The 23,309-nt window shown below is 41.1% G+C and overlaps 3 protein-coding genes across 3 annotated transcripts in view; 2 read left to right on the forward strand and 1 right to left on the reverse strand.

The window, feature by feature from the left end:
* Positions 1 to 900, reverse strand: part of LOC109883810 (nuclear factor of activated T-cells, cytoplasmic 3-like) — an 88,068-nt gene extending 87,168 nt beyond the window's left edge. Inside the window, 1 exon segment of the mRNA XM_031815018.1 lies at positions 430 to 900. Coding sequence (XP_031670878.1) covers positions 430 to 520 — 91 coding nt within the window. The 5' untranslated portion in view covers positions 521 to 900.
* A 4,390-nt stretch (positions 901 to 5,290) lies between these two features.
* Positions 5,291 to 9,087, forward strand: LOC109887164 (probable ATP-dependent RNA helicase DDX28). Its single transcript, XM_020478638.2, is given in 4 exon segments — positions 5,291 to 6,502; positions 6,505 to 6,608; positions 7,222 to 7,434; positions 7,678 to 9,087. Coding segments are annotated over 4 exon segments (1,686 nt in total). The 5' UTR covers positions 5,291 to 5,448; the 3' UTR covers positions 7,993 to 9,087.
* Positions 9,088 to 10,771: 1,684 nt separating this feature from the next.
* The window catches only part of LOC109883809 (talin-2), a 104,092-nt gene continuing 91,554 nt past the window's right edge, over positions 10,772 to 23,309 (forward strand). Inside the window, exon 1 of the mRNA XM_031815035.1 lies at positions 10,772 to 10,945. The gene's annotated coding sequence lies outside the window, so the exon portion shown is untranslated. The remainder of the gene's footprint in view (positions 10,946 to 23,309) is intronic.

The raw sequence follows: 23,309 nt of genomic DNA on the forward strand, positions 1-23,309 counted from the left end.
GCTACATTATTATTTATGCTAGGAGCCACATACAGATTTCAGCATGTGCTGCAGTATTTAAATATATTATTTATACATTATTTAGTACAGTTTTGCAACTTTTGGTGGGTATGAGCTAGTTAGCATGAGGACACCGTTATTTGACAGCTGCTGTCGCGCGCTTGTTTGCTGTTTAGGCTCATGTTCCTAAAACCCCATATTTTAACTGTGGAAAAGTCAGTGTGTAACTGCACATACAAAAATAGAAAATACTAATCTCGATGATTAGCCTACTTATTCTACTTTCTGCTGCCAGAACATTCCCTAGCTTGTTCACATTAGCTAATCTGTTGCAACCAACGTTCTTGTCGTTTGCAATGTAATCGCATCTGTGCACTTCTACGTCTAGAGAAATGTACTGGGTATTCGCCGCAAAGATAAAATTCTAACCTGCGGGGCCTAGCGACTGCTGTTGGCCGTCCTCTCCGAAGATCAGCCTGAAGTCCAGCTCCTCATTACCAGTGCAATTTGCAGTAGTCATCGGGGTTGACAGCTCGGGTTCTCCCGTCACACGAACGACGGCTAATGCAAAATACTATTTTAAATGTCACAACATTTACAGAACTAACGTTAACTGAAACAACAAAACTTGTTTAATTTAGCAAATCAAAATTGTAGCGAGCAATAGACCCGCGAGCGGCGTGAACTAGTTTTTCTTCCTTGATCAGATATCCAAAAATGATTCTTTCTCCCCGGCGAGGTTTGGTAATAAAATGCTTGTTAAACTTTTGATTGTCCTACAGCGAGTCTAATATTTTGTCCTTACGAACGTTAAATAGATTTATCGCTGTTTGGTGTCAACAAGACAGACAAGGTTGTCGGTGAAACTGACTCTCACTGGAGCGCCTTCTATCCCAACTTTTACTAACTGCGCGTGACAGGGCAGTTCCAGTAGTGACGTCAGCAAACCCTGGTACACAACAGAGCGCAGGCACGCTCTGTCTCATTTCCATTCAGAGGGCTTTATTGGCATGGGAAACATACAGTATGTTTACATTGCCAAAGCAAGTGAAATATATAATAAACAAAAGTTAAATAAACAATCAGAAATTAACAGTAAACATTTATCTCACACACGCACAAACACGGATAAGGCTGGCAAGAGCTCCTGGGATATGTAGTTAAATCTCATGTTGAAGCTCATTGCCTCAACATGGACCTTATTATAGCGTATAATAAAGTTATCCAGATGTACAGCACTGTTGTCCTACTCGGATTTAATCAGAATGAAATGACACTTTATCCGAGATCATCACACATTTTATGTAATTTTCCTTTTGACTTTTCATTTATAATGTCTCAATCACTATTTTGAATGTATGCAGGCTCTCATATAGTATTGGCCTGCATCTCTGCCAAACACAATTACAGTTTAAACAGACCATGCTGGCTCCAATTAACTAAATGTTCTGTGTTCACGTTGCCTTTTGGGCTATACGAATTCAACAGACTGCCTGCTCCAAGGTCTATGCAATAGTTCTGCATGTCGATGATAAAGTCTGTGACATATGCATTAGTATTTAAATCTGTCCTTATACTAAGTAGGCCATCACACTTTCCTGGAATGAATTGCTTATGTGATTAGTTCAATATATCCTATACCCTAAAGCAGGGATCATCAACTAGATTCAGCCGCGGGACGGTTTTTTCTTGAGCAGAGGGTCAGGGGGCCGGAACATAATTACAAATCATTTTCAGACTGCAAATTGACCGCAAGAAGCCCAAAAAGATATACCATTTGACTAAAACATTTCAAACCTTGCTTACATTTTTATATGATCACATATACAGTATGTCTCTATTATGCGTGGGAATACTTTGGAACAGATTTCCAAAATTAAAATCACGTGGATCTGATTTGCTGGTGTTTTTACAGTCTTTTATGTCCAACATTTATATAAATGGGCCGCCAGTCGCGGAACCCTTCCCGACGGATCGTTTTTCTGGCCTGGGCAGATTAAGTAAACCTTTTGACCCTTTCGTGTTGAGCAGATTTCACAATCACTTTAATTGTATCACTGCCAACCATTCTGTGCATCATTATTAAACCAAATTATAGCCAACCTTCAAACCTTCTCTCTTAACTATATTGTAACTATATTTTTGTGGCGACAGTCCATCACTGATTGGGCCGTAATAACATAATGCACACTTGACCTCTAGATCCCTCAGTCACCAACAAGTGCCGTTCTAATGATCTCTGACCTTGTTACTATGCCTACCTGAATTTTTCTGCAGCTGTCTGAGGTGCATTGAGACAGAACACTTGCATACACAGAATCCTCTTATTGAATATTCGTGAAAGATAACGGATACAGCAAAGATAAGAAAAAAACAAGAGAATGTTTTTGTTTAACACATTTGGGCGTACAGACGCTGAAGTTCACAAAAGCAATGCGGAAAAAAATATCACATTTCCTGTGGTCTAAATTTCCAAGCAAAAGCACTCACTACATGTAAACCTCATTGACATTCACTGTATGCCATCAGATGGCGATATTGAAATCGATTACAAAATATACTAGTTTGAGATCATACTGATAAAACTGCTATAGGTATGTTACCTTGACAGTTCATGGTTGAGTTCATTTAGAAATGACAGTTTAATTCACAAGACAATTCAGTGTTGAAGCATAACCCTCTTTTTTGGTACATTAGGCAACAAACTAATCACTGCATTTTATAGCTGCGATATTGATATTATGGGAAAATGATTGGATTTATATAGGACAAGGTTGTTATGTACAAAGATGTTTTGCGGCCAAAATAGAGAAATAACATAATTTACTAACCTTGAAGTTCCCTGATGTTATTTCACAAAAGTTATTTTGAAAGTTCAGTTTTAATAAACCATATTCAAAAAATATTCTAATAAGATTTAAAAAGTGAATAACAGATTTAGCTCTTGTCTACCTCACAACCTGTCCAACACTGTAAACACTGACTCAGTAGGATTTGTATGCATTCTCTTGTGTATGGTAGGTTATTATTTGCTTTATTGACATCTGTATGAGTACAATGCAGAATGCATGGGTATGTATGGTATGTAATGTATATGATCGTCATGACCCCAAGGCATTATAACACTACTGCTGTAAGAGCATGTCTCCAGACCCACTACTGGTTGCTGCTTAATTCAGGTTACCCGTGTGCCTCTTATCTTCTCAGATGACCTTTAAAGGGAGAAGATAAAGAACACAGTGCACACAAATTGTGTGGGAGGGTGTGGATGTGGTAACGATATTAAGTTCTCGTAAAGAAAGTAGTGAGGGAAAAAATAAACCCTCTACCCCCTCACTTGTCCTGTGTGTGAGAGAGGTATGTGAGGCTCTCTTTCAAGGATTGAGGCTTGTGCTTCTGCACAGCATAGTACACAGACTGCACAACTTCAATGCATCACCTTGACTGACATGAGCCATAATATGGGTTAAATATTGACTGTTATTATTATATTGCACAAGAATCTGTCTGAATTCCTCACTTGTTGAGGAATGAGGCATATTTCTAAATTTCTAAATATGGAGAAGATAGGATTATTTTAGATGTATTTTATCTGAATTCTAAAGGATTTTCTTTAGGCCTGCTTGTTTGTATTAAAATACAGAACCACAAGAAAGCAAATGGCAGGAATGTATCTATTTCATATTGGTACATAACTGAACTGAGTATAACAGTAAAAAGCATTTTGACTGAACACCTAAGTGAAAATAGGTACATGTAGACACCATGTAGCATATTCATATTTTTTTTACATTTAAATTGAACTATGTAATAATGCAAGAGTATACTGGAAAAATTGGCTGAGAAATTGGCACAAAAATGATGAAGAAGAGTGTAAAATGCATACACACGATAGTCATCGAGTGGAGCATACGACAGCATACGCGTTTGACTTACTGGTTTTCATCCTTGATGTAGGCTGCCCTCCACTGTTTACTGAAAGAACAACAACAAAATCAATCAAGACCCAATATTATTCGCCTCTCCTCACTGCTCACTTCTTTCCCGTAGTTCTCTCTAATACTGTCAAAGCTCTTCTATTTTTCCTATTTTTGCAGTAATGTTCTGGATAGCAATGTCAGAGTGTTGCCCAATGCTTGAACCAACAGTCAACACGTGACACAGTCAGACACCCTATTACTGGCAGCATATCTGTGATGTTCTGACGCTTCAGAAAATCAATCAGACACCCGGTTCATTCAGAGCATGGGAACTGTGCCTGGTGAGGGATCAATACTGGTGACAGATCAGTAATTACTGAACCACAGAGATCATCAGAGGCAATCCTCATCATCAGGTCCAGGGTGAATAGAGCTATGAGCTCATCATGTGGGTTGTACCATCACATTGGCTTTGATCTAGGGTGGAGAGAAGTTCAATACATGTATGACTTTCTTGTTTGTTTTTTAGTGTATAAATGTACAAGTCTATTCTATTTTATGAAGTATGTTCTTTTAGGTCAGCAGTTTCAAAGAAGACCTGAATGGGCACTGGTCCTGGAAGTCACCATAAGGTTATCGCAAAATATCGATTTTAATATAAATTATTATAAAATAGTTCAAACAGGTATGGGCTGGGGATTTAGAATACCAAAAAAGGTCCACAGGTTGTCAGTGGCTCTTCCATACAATAGTCTACAATAATGATTTAGTACATGTATCATCATGGCAGAGCACAGATAGAAGCTCATCAAACTAGTCTACCACACATACCTACACACTATACTAGTAAGGATCAATATCAAAATGGTCTTAAGACAGATACATGCATGATTGAATTGAACAATTAACCCAGTATTGAAACACAATAATGACGTGGCTGTCTGTCTCCAATCCACACAGCCAAACTCAAGTTGTACTCAAGTACAATAATTCATTAACACAGCACAGAAATATAAGACTGATCCCACTGTGGATGGAAGTTGGCCCACAAATTTGACCCTGTTCCATTCGAGTACCACACCGGTAGCGACACATACTATTAAAAACGTTCCATAATGTACATTACATCTATCTTTCTAAACAGCAAAATGTCATAAAAACAACAACTGGAGAGCATTTTTTGTTGTTGTTGAAATGTCCATTATATATTGTAACGACCCTGGGCTAGAAGGTCGAGGGTTCGATACCTGCTCCCTGCTGTTTCATTACCATATATTAGATTTCTATCTGGGCAACCCGTTCTATTCTATAAGGAAGGCGTCATCTCTTGCGACAGATCGACGTCATCATTATTCGCCACCGACGCATGGGCAATTAAATGTTTGAAATTGAACGGAAAATACAGTCCAGTAAAAACGGAAGCATTTGATAAATTATACACTATAATGAAATACAACAGAAACGATATTGTCTATTTGTTGGTGAAGACGTGCACCAGCTGATTCCTCCTAGCTAACTTACCATCCGAATGCAGTCTGTGAAGGTCGGCTACTCAGTGTTGTTTACGTTGATATCAAAACACAACTACCCGTCCTCGGGTCATTTCAGAGCACTAGCATGTATTCATGGTACAATCAGTTCAGCCTGTGGTGTCCATCCCATTTCAACCACAGCGCAGCCTGTGGTCATTCGCATTCCCAGACACATGCAGGAGCAGGTAGAAAATGTGAAGCAAGTGAGAGGCAAGAACAAAGTCAACACCATCAAGGCTGGCAAGCACCTAATCAAAAGCAAGAACCCAGAACTGAATCAGTCCGCAGGCTACACACTTGGGAAATTTGAGCAGCACCATCTCTCCTCCAAAGGATGGAAACACAACAAATCATTTGGTGACTACTTCACGGTTAACAACACTCAGCGTACTCCACCCGTTGTCACTGAAATCCAGGATGAGGAGGGTGACAAACTCAAAGAGAAGAGTAAACCTATTACATTTCACAACCTTCACCTCTGCCCGGACTTAGTGGAGGCTTTGGGCAAGGACAACATAACTCGCCCTACAACCGTTCAACTACAAACCATCCCCAAGCTCCTGAAAGGCTATAACATCCTGTGCGCAGCTGAGACAGGCAGCGGCAAAACCCTGAGCTACCTGTTGCCTGTCATTCACAAACTACAGGCTGAGAAAGCAGCAGATTCCGAGTCTATAGAAACCACACCCAGGACTCGCTCTGTTATCATTGTCCCCTCTAGAGAACTTGCTGACCAGGTCTCAGCTGTGGCCAGGAGCCTGTGTGGCCCATTCAGGCTGATGGTAAAGACAGTGGGAGGTGGAAGAGGTGTGGGCAACATCAAGCTGGCCTTCACCAAGGGTCCCCCGGATGTGTTGGTGGCCACACCTGGTGCCCTCATCAAGGCCCTGCGGAGACGCTATCTAGACCTGGGGGAGCTGAGCTTCATGGTGGTGGATGAGGCAGACACTATGTTTGATCCCAGCTTCTCTGGCATGCTGGAGAGCATCCTGGCCCAGACCTGCGTGGCCTGCGACCCCTCAGAGACCCATGGAAAAATGCACATTAAAATGAGACTGACTTGTTCTTATAGGTGACGGACCTGGGCAGCATGGTGACCATCAAGAGCAAGAATCTTCACTTCCTCATGCCACATGTAAAACAGACCTTCCTGAAGGTATTCCCCACTTTTTTTTTTCATGTTTTCATTGGTTTGGTATTAGTGCTTTGTTTCTTTGGTGTTCTTCAATATTGTAAAGTGTCTATGGGGCCTATATAAAAACCATGTACTAGTACTTAGGTATTTATAATAGAGCTGTCAAAAGTTGATCAGTTAACTGGTGTTAACTTTTTGTCATTTTAGTGCACACTTTTTTAAAATTGTGATTATTCACATGTCTGAAGGCATTAAAAATACATCTCTACAGCTAAAAACAACATTGTGATGTCAAATCAAGTTGACATTGAGGTTAAAGAAAGAGTTCATCAATTTATCAGATTTTGCTTACCGTTACATTGGACAAAATCAAGACGTCAATATTCCATAATGCTTTTTGTCTAAAAATCTATTACAGCTCAAATTGAGCAAATTCTGAATTTGCGATTAATCGCGATTCATCATAGCAAATCCTATGATTTAACTTTAAAAATAAAATAGTTTGACAGAATACTATGAATTATATTAGTAATTTATACTTTACTAATTTACTAATTTAATTAGTAAAGTATAAACGATAGAATATAATTTATAGTATACTATATATAACAAATCTATATTATTCCATGTTCAGGTGAGGGGAGCTGACAAGCTTCTGGAGCTCCACCAGGCGCTGAAGGCAGCAGAGCAGGACAAGGCTGGGGTGTTGGTGTTCTGTAACCGGGCTTCTACAGTCAACTGGCTGGGCTACTCCATGGAGGACATGGGGCTGAGACACGTCCGACTGCAGGGGGAGATGCCTGCCTCCCTCCGGGCTGGAATCTTCCACTCCTTCCAGAAGGGACAGGTGATATGAGACGAGAAAATGCTTTGTCTGCCTATGCAGTTTCAAATTCCTTATCAAACTCCATGTGACAATATCCATGTCCATATTGTGTGACAAGCTCCATGTCACACAATAAAGAAACACTTTAAAAAGACACCCAGTAACAATAACACATTGACCACAGATCATAACAAAATACATAGCTAACATGGTATTAATAACAGAGACATGTTATAGGCTACGTTTCACATTCTATCCCTATAGGTGGACGTGCTGATCTGTACCGACATCGCTTCCCGAGGACTGGACACCCAGAGGGTCTGTCTGGTGGTCAATTACGACTTCCCAGAATCCCACACGGACTACATCCACCGGGCAGGGCGGGTGGGCCGGGTAGGGAGTATGGAGGATGGGGAGGTGCTCAGCTTCGTCACCCACCCCTGGGACGTGGAGCTGGTGCAGAAGATTGAGACGGCTGCCCGGAGGAGGACAAGTCTGCCTGGGATGGAGTCCTCCATCAGGAAGCCTGAGCCCAAAGCAGCCGAAGAGGAGGAGGAAGAAGGGGGGTTGCTCTACTAGTGGGTCTGCCACAAATAAGGATATTACCAAAGCAGAACTAACTTGTTTGATTAATTTGTTCATTAAAATGATTGTATCCATCATAGCCCAAACCAGCTGTGTGAGACTGAATCCTTTGTCTCCAACACAGGCATGATCGTCTTTCAATTTGACCTTTTTAGATGCCATATCATGTTTGAGACTGGAACTATGATCTGACTTCTCTTTTTAACCCAGATGGTTACCGCATGTCATTCCAAAGAGGAAGTGTCTTTGGTAATGTACAAAAATCATGCCCTCTTACAAGCAGCAGGTGTGCGGCACATGTTTGCACTTCTCCCGGGTAATCACGGGGTGGCAGTATTTAATTTATTTGACCTGTCATACAGCAGTCATACAATAACCAGAGAAGGGCTATGGCCGAATATAGCCTTATTTTAATGCTCATCCACATGCGGCAAGCCCTTCTTTTATGGAATTTAACTCAGCCATACTAACTTGTTTTGGTAAAACATAGGTTAAAGAAGTATGGAATACCGATTTTACTTTTCCTTCCAGAAATGAAAATAATTTCCTTAAAAGAAAGAGTAACTCATATAACCCTTCATGTATCTGGTAGGGTGCCACTGAGACAACGGTGCTAATCTCTTCTCACTAACCACAGGTAGACCCACATTAGCAAATTACGTTTTGGAAAGTGGTCTTCACTCTGTTTCTGCTTTTGTGTGTAATACAGAAGCATGACATTAAAACCTCCATATGTAGAAATTTCCATGAATCTACAGTCAAGTTGGATTCAGGCCCTAGCCTTGAAGTCTATCCCATTGATGCTTGCGGTTACTTGTTTTAGAGGAAGCAAGATGTTTGAACATGAAAATGTGTCGGAGTGAAAATGAATCTCTGTGAAATCTGGTTTCTAAATATGCCTCTATATTTTCTCACTTATTGAGTTTGCTTTAATTGCACCAAATATAACGTCACTAGGTTGCTGTACCATAAACATATACCTGTATACATCCTTGTGCTGTACACATCCAGACTGAGTGAGACTTGAGCTTTTTACGAGTACTACACTGAACAAAAATATAAATGCAACATGTAAAGTGTTTGTCCCATGTTTCATGATCTGAAATGAAATGTTCCATATACACAAAAAGCGTATTTCTCTCAAATTGTTTGCACAAATCTGTTTGCTGGGGACAGTAAAAGGCCACTCTAAAATGTGCTGTTTTTTCACAAAACACAATGCCAGAAGTGTTGAGGGAGCATGCAATTGGCATGCTGACTGCAGGAATGTCCACCAGAGCTGTTGCCAGAAAGTTGAATGTTAATTTCTTTACCATAAGCCACCTCCAACGTAATTTTAGAGAATTTGGCTGTACGTCCAACCGGCCTCACAACCGTAGAACACATGTAATCACACCAGCCCAGGACCTCCACATCCAGCTTCATCTGCGGGATCGTCTGAGACCAGCCACCCGGACAGCTGGTGAAACAGGGGTATTTCTGTCTGTAATAAAGCCCTTTTGTGGGGAAAAACGCATTCTGATTGGCTGGTCCTGGCTCCCCAGTGGGTGGTTGGGCCTGTGCGCCCCTGCCCAGTCATGTGAAATACATAGATTATGGGCTAATTTATTTATTTAAATTGACTTTATTTAAACTGTAACTCAGTAAAATCATTGAAATTGTTGCATATCTTTGTTCAACACATTATTTTATTACTATATTAGGGTCAGTCTTGTACTCGATTAGTAATTACAATGTGCTTATCAAGGCACTTCGTTATACTGAAAGATCATTTAGTATAGTAAATAAAATAAAACATTTGGACAAAGCAAAGCTTAACGTGAGAACTAAGGGTAAAGATTAGCAACAGGCGGTCTGAACTGAGTGTAGGTGTTCCAGGGTGTTCACACCAGAATCCCTGGAATAATGTTGTCCTTATACTTCTGTCTGCAGCTCACTCTGTGGGTTAACACCAGCTTACGGGTTTGTCTTCATTTCAAATTCATCTGCCCTGACAGCGAGTGCCAAGTTCTTTCCTCTACTACACTCTGCCCTGAAAACAAGGGCCAAGTTTGGCTACACAGCGTTCCTCCTCTATAGTAGACTGGGGGGGACGTATAAAATGATGCTTCAAATAAAAATAAAAATACATTTCACACATTAACTTTTAACAAGGCACACCTGTTAGTAGAAATGCATTCTAGGTGACTACCTCATAAAGCTGGTTGAGAGAATGCAAAGAGTGTGCAAAGTTGTCATCATGTGTGTTTTTTCATAGTTTTGATGTCTTCACTGTTATTCTACAATGTAGAAGAAAAACCCTTGAATGAGTAAGTGTATCCAAACTTTTGACTAGTGCTGTACATTTCAAGCTCAATCAATTGAGTTATATTTTGCTACTTGTAGGCTACTGTCTGTAATTTGTCTCAATATATTTAATGACGTGTAGCCTAACATGTGCGCAATGATGTGGTAAGTCTATGTGGTGTTGGGAAACGCATGTTACATATTCGGGCCATTATAGGAAAGATGCATGGTTAAAACAGTCGTAAGCCTAAATTCCATCGCTATTAGAAACTGGGCCCTGATATACTTCTATTATGTTTCACTATTATGCTCCTGCTTGTGGTACCATGGCGACGTCTCTCTCAGACCCTATCCTCTAATGGACTTCAAAGCGCTTTTTACAACAGTAGATGGAACACAGCTACGGACATAATTGTCTACAATGCAGAAGTGACTACAAAGCCCCTTAAGGTCCCTCTTTTATGACGTGTTTCCGCTCTCCCAGCGCTCTCCCCAACACCCCGCTACCTCCCCTCAACACCAACCACCACTACTGTTCATTATTTGGCCACTTTGAGATTTCCTCAGCGAGGAGGGTTTTTTACTCAATAGAGCAGGACTTCTGGTTATATGTGCATCTGAAGGGCTGATTGCAGGCAATGAAGCAGTAGAACATTAGCAGGTAGGATAGCATTTTCTGCCGGCTTATTATGTATGTCCAGTCCGCTTCTTGAATAGACGTCGAAATGAGACATTCTCGGTCCATGCTTGATTTAATTAGGGATTTGATGGGAGTGCGTTGCAAAACAGCGAGCAAGGCGATGTAGAAACCTTGCTTGACTATCGAATGAATGGGATTGTATGTCTTGTTTCAGAGTTATCCTTACTGCATAGTTTTTACTGAGATGTAAACTCTGAACTGCTGTGCATACAGTGTCTTAATTCAATTCGTGAGCGTGTCCCCTACTTTTCCTGAATTTATGGTCAAAATCACATTTCATGGTGTGAGATTAGGCTGCAGAGGATGTTGGCTGTTGAGGAATTTCACATGAACGTCATTGCGTTTTCATACTACTACAGGAAATTAAGTAGTTTAGACCCAAATGTACCCTTTCGGCTAAATGACCACATATATTGCATTTGGTGAGAAGAGAAGCAGGAGTCGAAGTCCATGTGTTTTGGGGGTCGCTCTGTTTGTGAAATGAGAGTGCCGAATTGAGCCCTTTATAATAACACCGTTTGTAAACGTAATCAACATTACTGAGTATATCCAATGTAACAAATAGCCTACATTCTTGTTAGAAATATAGGCTGTGCATGCGTAGGGGTCATGGCAATTAAATTGTAACTGCATGGAGGGGGACGATTTGAAACCGCCATATTATAACCCGATAGCCGCTACCATAAGTGAGTACCACTAGACTAGAGACACCTTTTAAAATGTTGCATTATCTCCGTTTATACATGATACGCCATTAAAGTATCTATGCTTTGATATGTTTTATATGAAACACAGTGTGCCAAGCTGTTTCCTTATATCAGAGGCACTCATTGCATAGTGAATCTGGCCGAATAAGCACGCGAATGAATTTTAAATCCAACCACACTCGTCCAGTATTTCAGCAGCAGTTTTCCACGTCCGTGAGCTTTGCACCAGCGTGGGTGCTGGTCGCTACAATATATCAAGGTGTCGCTCGTCATAATAACCGCAACAATGTAACCAGGAATATGCAACGGTCCGGATAATTGTTGGCTGTGGAGTATCCACGAATGACTCTATTTACTTTGTGATTTAAAGATGTTGTGTGCCTTCTTGCAGCGCATGGTAGTGCCACACCCCTTGACTTGCATTGACGTACCACTGTGATCATGTAGCCTATTAAATGCAGAATATCATCAATTGACCATTCATTTGGCACAATATCGCATACCATTGCTTGGTATAACTAAAATTCGATCCTTTTGAGAATAGTACAAAATAATGTTCCTTATTTTTTTAATGTGGTGAATGATTATTCAAATGACTGCATGTACAGTGTTGATACGTTCTTATTTTATTGCTGTTTGTAAAGGACCACTAGTAAAGCTGGGCAGACTTGTCATTTAGCCTATACCAATCTTGGAGAGAGGTAGACCTGTTGGTTTCAGCTGGTAAGCAGAAAAAGGGGGATGTTTGAAATGTTTGCTGAGCAAGCTAGGTTTTTTTGGGGTAGTTTTATGGACAAAAAGTACTTGGTTCGGAAAACTCCCTGGTTTAGTCCTTGGCGTGCCAGTAAAAAGATATGGCCTTCTAGTGAGGATGTTCTGGGTACATAATGTCTGAGAAGACTGACCGATAGCTCTGTTGGGACACCGACCATACCGGGATTGGTTTGTTATGTCTGTGAAATGAGTCATTGATCCTATTGATCGGCCAGGGTAAGGTAATGTCACTCTACATGGGGTTGGCACCTTCCCTTCTCTTCATCTAGTTCAGGGCTGTTCAATGCCAATCCTGTTGGGCCAAAACACTTCTAGTTTTCATGCTTTTATTCTAATAAGACTGAGGACACCAGGAAAGTACAATTAACTGCCAGGTAGAAACTAAAAGCAGTAGCGTTTGGGCTCTCCAGGACCGGAATTTAACAGCTCTGGGCTCGGTTTCCCAAAAGCATCGTAAGGCTATGTTCATCGTTAGAACCATTGAGCTCAGTGGTTTTAATGATTAACTTAGCCTTACGATGCTTTTTGGAAACTGGGCCCTGGTCTAGTTGTTGAAACCGATGGAGGGGCTGCATGGCTTTTCCCAGAGGATTAGTCTTCCACTCTGTCATAGAAAAGCAATGAAGTATTTTAATACACATGGGGAGCGTTCAGGTCGCATCAACGTTTGCTAGGTTGTGTGACGGTTTGTACTGAACGACACGTTTCCCTAAAACATAGCGTACCGTTCATCAACAGTCTGAGGTATGTTTGCTCAGATTTGATGTGTGGCCTGATCAATATGGGTGTGACCATCTGAAATCACAACTCGTATAGCACTATAATCACAATGATTTTCAACTGGTCGTTCAGTACTGTTTCCGTTGAATTCAGCTGTTGCCCACCGTTTTGTCTTATTGAACGCAACCCTGGTTAATTTTCCACTTGACCATTTGTAAAATATTCCTCCATAAGAACTATTGAACCGTTCTTATTGATGCTTAGTATGCACTGCAGGTCAGTCATCACCAGCATTAACTTCTATTCCAAACGTGTGTATTCATCCATTACATTATTAGCAGTTTGAGCTACATTCTGTCAAATGGCATCCATGCCATTTCCCACATGGTGCTGACCGCTGGTTCATGCATTGTTCTGTATTTTACGTACTAAACCTGATAGTGCCACATTCCAACTATAGGCGATAATAAGAGCCTCTCAAAGCCACAGGCCAATGTGTTTATGGCTTATAAAGACCTCTAAGGCCAATAGCGTCCGGTTGTGGAGGAGATCATCACGAGTGTGATGGCTAATTTATTGATCCAGCCTGTGTTGTGTTCAGAGTGTCCTCTGCTGCCTGTCATCACAACCCAGGGAGAGGAAGTAATGAGCAGGGCTGGAGGCTGCCCTAAGTCCCAAATAGCACCCTATTCCTTATATAGTGCACTACATTTGATGAGCTTTGTAGGGAATGGAGTGCTATTTGGGAGTCAACCAGTTTGTCGACAGCCAGCATAATGACAGCAGGATGTGCAATGTCAACTTGGTGGTCTGGAGGACCAGGGGAGAGGAGGGGGCTTTGCTGCCAAGGCCAGCAGTCAGGTGCCTTCGTTCTGAGGGGAGAGGTGAGGCCCAGGCCTACTGGGATAGAGATGAGACGCAGGGGAAGATAAGTAGCTCTCTGTGGGCTTGGTTGATGTGTGCAGACTGCAGAGCAGAGGAAGTGGTTGGGGCAGAGAACTATTCCTAACGATAACTGCTGTGTATCCTTAGTCCCCTATTGATTTTATTCCACTACATCATTTAATTTGATCACTTATTGTTGTAGCCAGTCTCTTGATTAATGCGTTTTGTATCACTCCACTGGGTAACATACTTGGGTATAAAGGTGAGTTAACCTCTATAATACTCTTAAGAACCATTTTAGGTGTGAGTATGAAAGGTAAGCAACTATATGAATGCAGTCTGTAGTAGCAGCCACGTTCCGGAATGCAGCCCCAGGGCTGTGTTCGGTCACATTAACAACAATATATCTTAATTTCACACCTCAGTGTGACCCAGCCCAGCTATGTGTAACCTTATACAAAAGAGCCAAATGATGAGATTCCAATACTACGGCAGGATTCCTTTTGAACTTTGAAGACCAGGGCTTTTCTGTGCCTGCCTGTGCTTAACGCTTAGTTAGGACACAATCTGATTCTCCACCCTTTTCCAGAAGTGTATTGATTAAAAAGCATGGGATTGGTTTAATCACCTTTCGTTTCCACCATTGTAAAATCCATCTGAGAAAGTGTGCTAATGCACACTCTGGGAGAAGTGTAGAGAACTGTAACTTGCCTTAGTTTGGACCCAGACAGTTAAGAGCATGTGACCCAAACCCACGGTTCAGTGGGTGCACTCCTGTGCTCTCCCACCCTGTCACATTCTCATGTTCAGTTATAATTAGCAACAGGCAACACACGGCATTCAAGTATCACAGCTGCAGCTCGCTGGACTACGGTCCTGCCAACAGCAACTGATAAAATACTACACCTCTGACATGCACAGGATCCAAAAGGTTGGAGGTTGAAATTGGGTATTCATATTCCAGTCAACATTTCCCATACTGTGTCCCTTCCACTTCCACTCATCCGCCTCCATGCATTTGAGTTGTAATGTGAAGGCCTTCCTGATTGCATTGCAAATCAAATATGGCTGCTTGCCAGGCATGTCTCAAAGCTATTTCTGATTGGTTGGCCTTTGTAAATTGTTTGTTTAAGTACTGGACATTACACAAGGGTAGTCCATGCTTGTTGTGAGGGCTGATCATTCTTAGCAGTTCTGATGCAAGAAGTCCTATAATTGAAAAGAGATGCCAGGCTTAAAGCTACATTCTGAGATTAGAGAAAGCAGCTGCAGCCCGGCCATTTGTTTTGGTATACGGCGGAAGGATGGGGCTGCGGAAATGTAACCCCGCTCAGATTCATAGATGGAGTTCTAAATGCAGTCAATGAGTAGGACTAAATAGAACTGAAATGACCATTGAACAGATCCAAGACTGTTCCTTTTTTAAGATGATTCAGTGATGCTATTTCTCTGGAATTGACTCTTGAATACAGCTTCTCTGGCCTGTGGTGTTTGCCATGCAGGAGAGTCCTCACTGTTATGTCATGTGAGACAATGACCCTTCATCTGTAGCCTGTGTAAACTGACAGGACAAGCTGCATTAGTTCAAACGGCAAGGATCATTTGTGAGAATTATGTTTTAAAAATGCGGTCTGTTCTGATAAAATCTTTCATTTGGCTGTAGCCTATGGTGTCTTTGTGAAAATTAAAGTCTGAAGCTTTGCAAAAAGCAACGTTACAGATTCATATCCAGACCCATGGAGCACTCCAAACGTAGGCCCATAGCCTAAAGAGATGTTACTAACTCAGCAACTGTTTCTCATATCTTATATGGTGTTGCTGTTCCTCCTTCTGCTAGACCAAAATGACTTGAATTATGACTGGTTCTAGATTTAACTGGTGCTTAAAGATGTATTTTATAAAGGTTTTGTATAATTTCAGTCAGTAGTTGTAAAAATTGTGATAACGAGCCAAAACGAGTCATCCATTTCGTATAATATGTTATGTTACATCCCACAAAAAAAGATCTCATTCCAATTCGTACAATATGTTACCCATTTGTAAGTGCTTAACATCCCATTCAATCTCTTTAACTACTGTAGTATCTTCTAGGAACTGTTGGCAACCTGTTACATTAGCTTCTGTGCTAGAATCAGATAATTATCCACTTACACTGTTCACTATATTGCTTTAATTGCCTTGGATGTGGTTTGGCTTTTCTCCATGATTAATTGAAATAGTTGTTAATTTAAATATTTAGTCCTTTCATCCAACAGTGATGCGTTACCATTAAAAAATGAATTTCAAATGAACTGCATTCCGTAATTGAAAGCGATTGGGGGTTCTGAAAACTTAAGTTTACATTATAAAATTGTAATTTAACAACCGACAAGTTTTTAGTTTATTGTTTCTATTTAATGAAAGGGACAGAGCCTGTGAAGTGAGAACCACATACCACGGAACTCCAGCTTGTACTGAACATGTTTATATGGCAAAATCATACTTTCCCATTACACATTATTAGGTGTCCTTAAGAAGGTGCACTTTACTGGCCTTTGGGCCAAATTCAAGGTGTCATGTCACTGGCTGCATTCCCTAAAGAGCCCTGGTCAAAAGTAATGCACTATTTAGGGAATAGGGTGCCATTTGGGAGACAACCCCTGAACCCACCCTCCTTTGGCCCAGGCCAGTGCTAGGGGAACTAACTGTCATACTGGATCACCGCAGCTGAAAGCAGATCTGCTCTGAAATCTGTTTGAGGTTGCAGCTGAGAGCCTCTGCTATTGCTAGACTTTGGTATTGGCAGATCTCCATGGTTGGCATGGTCACCAGGCCCCTCGGGGGGCCGGGGCTCATGTCTCTTAGTCACCGGGACAGAAATGTCTGATCTGTAATCAGGTGTCTGCTAACAGTAAATGACCACAGCATTGGATTGCAATGACTGCTTGGCTATCATATGTAAAACCACACACAGACTATTAGCTCGTAGTCTTTGATGATTAGCCATGTCCTTACCTGACACACCGTGTTGTCTCCTAACTGTAAATGACCACAGCATTGCAATGTGTGATTGTGTGGCTACTTGCCTAAGGTGTGTAAAACTCTGATTACTTAGGCTGTGTTTACACAGGCAAACCTATTCTGATCTTTTTCCAATAATTGGTCTTTTGACCAATCAGATCTTTTGCTAATAATTGGGCAAAAGATCAGAATTGGGCTTGCCTCTGTAAACGCAGCCATGATAGTGACACACTGCTATGAGCTCAGATGCTGCGATGATTGGCCATGTCACTGCCTGACACACTGTGTAGTCTACCTGTTTGACCTTGATCCTTGTGACCTTATTTAGTCCCGGGAGCAATCCAGAATTCAATATCAGTTTAGCGAGCCCTTTGAGTAGCCTCTATCCAATCTGAGTGAACAGGTTTCAAACTTTGTCTGGTTGAGTTGTTCTGATCTGCAAGACTGATACAAACTGACAGTGGAACTACTTTTTGTAAAAATATGAAATGTTCCTTTTTCATGAGAGAAAGTCAAACCTGGCTGATGTGAGTGGAACAGTCTTATAGCCCAAAATAATATTGCTCCTTTATGTTCCTGGATGTTGAAGTGTCGTGGGGTAAACAAAACTTTAGTTCAGCACCTGATTCTCGTTGTTGTTCAAGCTGGGTTGAAGTGCTTTTGGGTGTGCTTTCGTTCTGGTATTGCTACTAGCTTTGCTACACATTGGACATTCCCTCAACAGTTGGTTGTCCAAACCAATTATTGCTAAGTCACCTTGTTTATCCCCAAATGCTCATAAACAAATGGACTTCTGATGATTGTGTATTATTTGTTGACACAATTCTACCATTCATATCACTCATCAGAAATGTATTCCTGTTCTGACTCCGTTGAGGTGGTAACCATGCTGAAAATGTCATTCCTGGTTGGAATACCCCAGAAAGTGTGTCTGGCCCTGGTTGTATTGTTGAGATCATGTGGGTGGAACCCACCCCCCTGCTCTGCCTCTTCCCAAGCCTGGCTTCGGCAAGGGCTTCTATTTTTGGTTTTCCTATAAGGATAGATTCTCTTCTTGCTGCAAATGTTTACCAGCTATAGCCTTCCTGCCTGCCTTGGTAGTTGAGGGAGGTTCATGGTTTCAAGTTGTTCCACCCACTCCACAGGCTGGTTGGTTACTCATCCTGAGAGGCTAGAGACAGAGGACAGTATGTGCATGTTTGAGATTGACTACGTACATTGCAGTCGGACTGCACAGAATCACCGATTCTCCCAAATAAATAATTAAATTAGCAATTATCCACCTCGTTCTGTTCAGAGGACTGTGTTTGTTGAATCACAACCAGAGGTTACTTAGCCTAACCCTGTGTGTCGGATAAATAGTGCCTATTATGTTGAATGTTTGTACTGTGCCTTCAGAAAGTATTCACACCCCTTGATGCCCCCCCCCCTCCTCCCCCCAAATTGTGTTACAGCCTGAATTTTAAAACAGATTCAATTGAGATTTTTTTGTCACTGGCCTACACCCAATACCCCGTAATGTCAAAGTGGAATTGTTTTTCAATTTTAACAAATGAATTAAAAATACAAAGCTAAAATGTATCAAGTATTCAACCCCTTTGTTATGACAAGCCTAAGTAAGTTCACGAATAAAAATGTGCTTGACAAGTCACTTAAGTTGCATGCACTCACTGTGTTCAATAATAGTTTTCAACATTATTTTTGAATGACTACCTCATCTCTGTATCCCACACATGCAATTATCTGTAAGGTCCCTCAGTCAAGCTGTGAATTTCGAACACAGATTCATCCTCAAACACCAGGGAGGTTGTCCAATGCCTCGCAAAGAAGGGCACCTATTGGTAGATTAAAAAAAGCAGACATTAAATATCCCTTTGAGCATGCTGAAGTTATTAATTACACTTTGGATGGTGTATCAATACACCTAGTCACTACAAAGATACAGGCGTCCTTCCTAACTCAGTTGCCAGAGAGGAAGGAAACCGCTCAGGGATTTCACCATTAGGCCAATGGTGACTTTAAAACAGAGTTTAATGGCTGTGATGGGAGAAAACTGAGGATGAATCAACAACATTGTAGTTACTCCACAATAGTAACCCAATTGACAGAGCGTGAAAAGAAAGAAGCCTGTACAGAATACAAATATTCCAAAAAATGCATCCTGTTTGCAATAAGGCACTAAAGTAAAACTGCAAAAAATTTGGCAAAGAAATTAACTCTGAAGTCCTGAATGCAAAGCTTTATGTTTGGTGCAAATCCAATACAGCACATTACTGAGTACCACTCTCCATATTTTCAAGCATAGTGATGGCTGCTTCATGTTATGGGCATGCTTGTCATCGACAAGGACTAGGGAGGTTTTTATAGGATCAAAATAAACAGAATAAAGCAAAGCACAGTCAAAATCCTGGTTGTCTGCTTTCCAAAAGATACTCGGAGACAAATTCACAGTTTCAGCAGGACAATACCCTAAAACACATAGAATTTTCCTGAGTAGCGTAGTTACAGTTTTGACTTAAATCGGCTTAAATCTATGGCAAGACTTAAATGGCTGTCAAGCAATGATCAAAAACCAACTTGCCAGAACTTGAAGTATTGTAAAATGAATGTGCAATATTGTACGATCCAGGTGTGCAAAGCTCTTAGACTTACCCAGAAAGACTCACAGCTGTAATCGTTGCCAAAGGTGATTCTAACATGGGTTTAATATTTATCTAACCAAGATACATTCTTTGTTTTTATTAATTAGTATTTTGATGCAAGAAGTATTTTGTGTAGAACATTGACAAAATATAACAAACATTTAATCCCACTTTGGAACACAGCAAAATGTGGAAAAAGTAAAGGGGTGTGAATACTTTCTGAAGATGCTGTACTTTCCCTTTCTTATAGACACTTGCTCCCCTTCACCCTGCCCTTAATGCCAAAGTGTTTCAAGCTATATGTGGAGCGGTCAGGGGCCAGTTATATAGTTGGTCGTTTTTTGACTGTCACCGTACAGCCCCAGTCAGCCTCTGGAAACCTGAGTAGATGGTGTATTCATCCTATGGTGCAGGAATTTGCACTTTTCGGACAAGTGTCAATGTTTGAAGTCCTGGAAACATACCGTTAACAAGTATTACTGTTACCTTTTCCTGTCCTGGGAATAGTATTGACACATTTTCATGTTGGTGTCTTTAAAATGGAATTTCTTTTTCAAAGAGGGCCGCGTGGCGTCTTAGAAAATGATTTAAAAAACACTGAACAGAGAATGGAATGTCCATTGATAAACCTACCAATAATTTGAGTTTGGTTGGGCAAGATTTTGCCCATGTTTTCTGATGTATAATCTAGTTAGAAATGGAAGCCCCTTCTACTTTTCTTATTTTCTTTTGTTTCATTTTGATCTTGACTTGTGACTGTAACAAATATATTATTTCTGCTTGGCTCTAATGACTAGGCCTAAAGTGCCTTCGGGTTTCTGCATCACGATGTTCCAAGACAAACTTTTTTTCAATGGCCCCATTTGACACATTCTTGTGTTGAAATGTTTAGTGCGGCTTTGCTTCTCAAGTCCTTTCATACATGAGCTATCTGACACTGTGACTGCCCTATGCAACAACAGTAAATGCATCCACTGTGACCAGAAAATAGCTCTTGAAGTGCCCTTTTAATATACCACTGTACATGGGCCCTGCTCAACAGTAGTGCAGGATAGACCCATTTCCTAGCTGTATCATGAAAAGTAGAGCATGCGGGTTCACGCCAGAAAGGGCTTTGTTTACGTAGGAGTCAATATAGAATCCTCCAACTTGAGATGCAGCTCGTGCAAGTTAACAAAACCTAATTTAGATGGTTTTTGTCTACAACATCACAGATGTCATCGGAGTATTGATTACCTAGCAAGGTAAAATATCACAAATAGAGCTAGATAAAGCCAGAAGAATAATATACTTGTTGAACATAGCTAATTAGCAATAGCCACCAGCCTTGTGTGTTCTCATGGTCATCACTCAGACTGTTACATTTGTCAAGGTCCCAACATCAGCGTTAGCTATCCTGTTTTAGAGCTTTTTGGTGTGAAGATGTGTGCACATCACTCAAATGTGATGTTTGCTTGTAAACAAAAAATATCTATGTAGGGAATAGTGCCATTTGGGACGCACAGGTATCTTTCGGACAGTATTTTGTGTGAGCATTTTCTGATGTCGCCTGCTGCCTGCCCGTTTGGGTACTCATTAGACCTATATAAGGGAATCCATTCTTTGTTTATTAGTGGAGGGGAGAGAAAATGGGAGCGAAGCCAGTGCTCCCTTCCAGATTTCAAAATGGGAACAGCGACTGAGACAGAAAGAGGCTAAGTGAGACTGGAGAGAGCCTTTACTTTAATCCCACTATCTCTGCAGCTATCCCCCACTATCTCTGTAGCCTCCTCTCCGGCTTAAAGCGGTTTTGCAGCAGCGTCATGTATGGCAGGGAGGCATCTGGATTCTATTATATGTGGACAGGCCAACGTTATTCAAGTGGCTGAAAATAACCTTTAATTTGTCGCAGCATGCAAAGGGGGGAGAGTTCAGCTCAGCTAATGCAACTAAATGGATACAACAGCTAACATTAGACGGCCTCCTCAACATCTGATGAACCAACAAGTCCAGAGGGTGAGGAGGCAGTTGAGTGATGAGAAGAGGGAGACCTTGGAGAGAGGCCAGACAATCCAACACCTACTTAGGGGCAGGTCAGTAGCTAGCACGCTGCCCTGGTGTGGTCTTTGTCATGTTCATTTGGCAGCAACTGAAACAGAGAGGGGACTACCTTAACCCTTGTTTTTGTTTCCCACTGCAAAACGTTTTGCTACATTGTGCCCAAATGAACATGATCCCGGTCTCCGTATGGTATGAGGAGCAAGCTAGCTGGTTGGCTCATCTGATACTAGCCTGTTGCCTGGCTACCCAGACTCCTTGCTCTGGCCAAACGCCCATGTACATTAGTTTCTCCTCTTCAATGAGTGTGGATCGGAGTACCTCCCCGACCTTTCACCAAATGTGAACACATTCGGGGCCGTCTGATCGGTCCAGAAACTGATGAGTTGGGCCAAATCAGAACACACTGCAGTTTGAAAATGTGTCATTGGCTTTGACACTCTGATTGGTTAGAGACGATCCAATTGCTGATCACTTTGTTTTGTGCAACGCCACTCAACACCACAAACAACTTCAGATGAAAGTATGTAGCAAATGACAGAGCAGCGGAATAATTTAGGGTGAGTAGCAGGGTTGGGTAAATTTCTATATATAATCAATTAGTTACTAGTTACCCGTTCAAAATTGTAATCTGTAATGCAATTTTTGGATTACCCAAACTCTGTAGCGTTATCGGATTACTTTCGGATTACTTTCCCATCAAGACACATTGTCCTATTCTAAAGGATCCATCAGATGCATTTGGTTTCGTCATAGTGGTCTCTGACTTGTGGTCAGACTTGCTCAGGTGGAACAAACTTAAACTTGCGCCTTTTTTCAATGCAGAATTGAATGTCATTGAAAAAAGTTATAAATATTTTTTTTGCTCAAAAGTCCTTTCTAAATTGAAAAGTAATCCAAGAAGTAATCATCTAGTTTTTCAAAATGACCTTTTAATCTGATTACAATATTTTTGCTGGTAACAACCAATTTACAGTGCAAACTGATTGCAGTGATTGAATTATCTGCAAACTACTTGCGGACTGAGAATATTGTTTGCTTGGATATGATTGGGCATGTCTATTAAAGCACTGCTATACTGTCTAGTTATTTTGGAGTTGGGCTCAGAGTTCTTCAGTGGATTATCTCTAGGAAATACAGTAGAATTCAACAGTAAAAAAAAAAAGACCTAACTCCATCCCATTCAACATTTGTTTTGTTTATGAATTGTTTGCTAGGAAATTAACTCTTGGTTACATATTCTGGGTACTTGTGATTATGTGTTATGTACCCTGGTCTGTGGTTCAGTGGACACTTGACTACTTAACAACTCATCCGTCTCAGATGGGAACTGAGAGAAGAGAAGGCTGCCTGCAGAGAGGGAGCTCCTTTTTCATTGGAATAGCTAGTTTGCGATGGGGTTAATGTGTCCAGAGTCCAGTTAAAAACTTGAACTGGGAACAGCTAACTGGAAGTACTGTACAGTAACAGTTTGTACAGTCATTAACAAGCCCTGTGTTTTGTTGGATGCATGGTTGTTAATTTGGGTGGTGGCTCAATTTGGTGGAATTTGCGGTAGTC

The sequence above is a fragment of the Oncorhynchus kisutch genome, linkage group LG3, assembly GCF_002021735.2.
Source record: "Oncorhynchus kisutch isolate 150728-3 linkage group LG3, Okis_V2, whole genome shotgun sequence".
Lineage (NCBI taxonomy): Eukaryota > Metazoa > Chordata > Actinopteri > Salmoniformes > Salmonidae > Oncorhynchus > Oncorhynchus kisutch.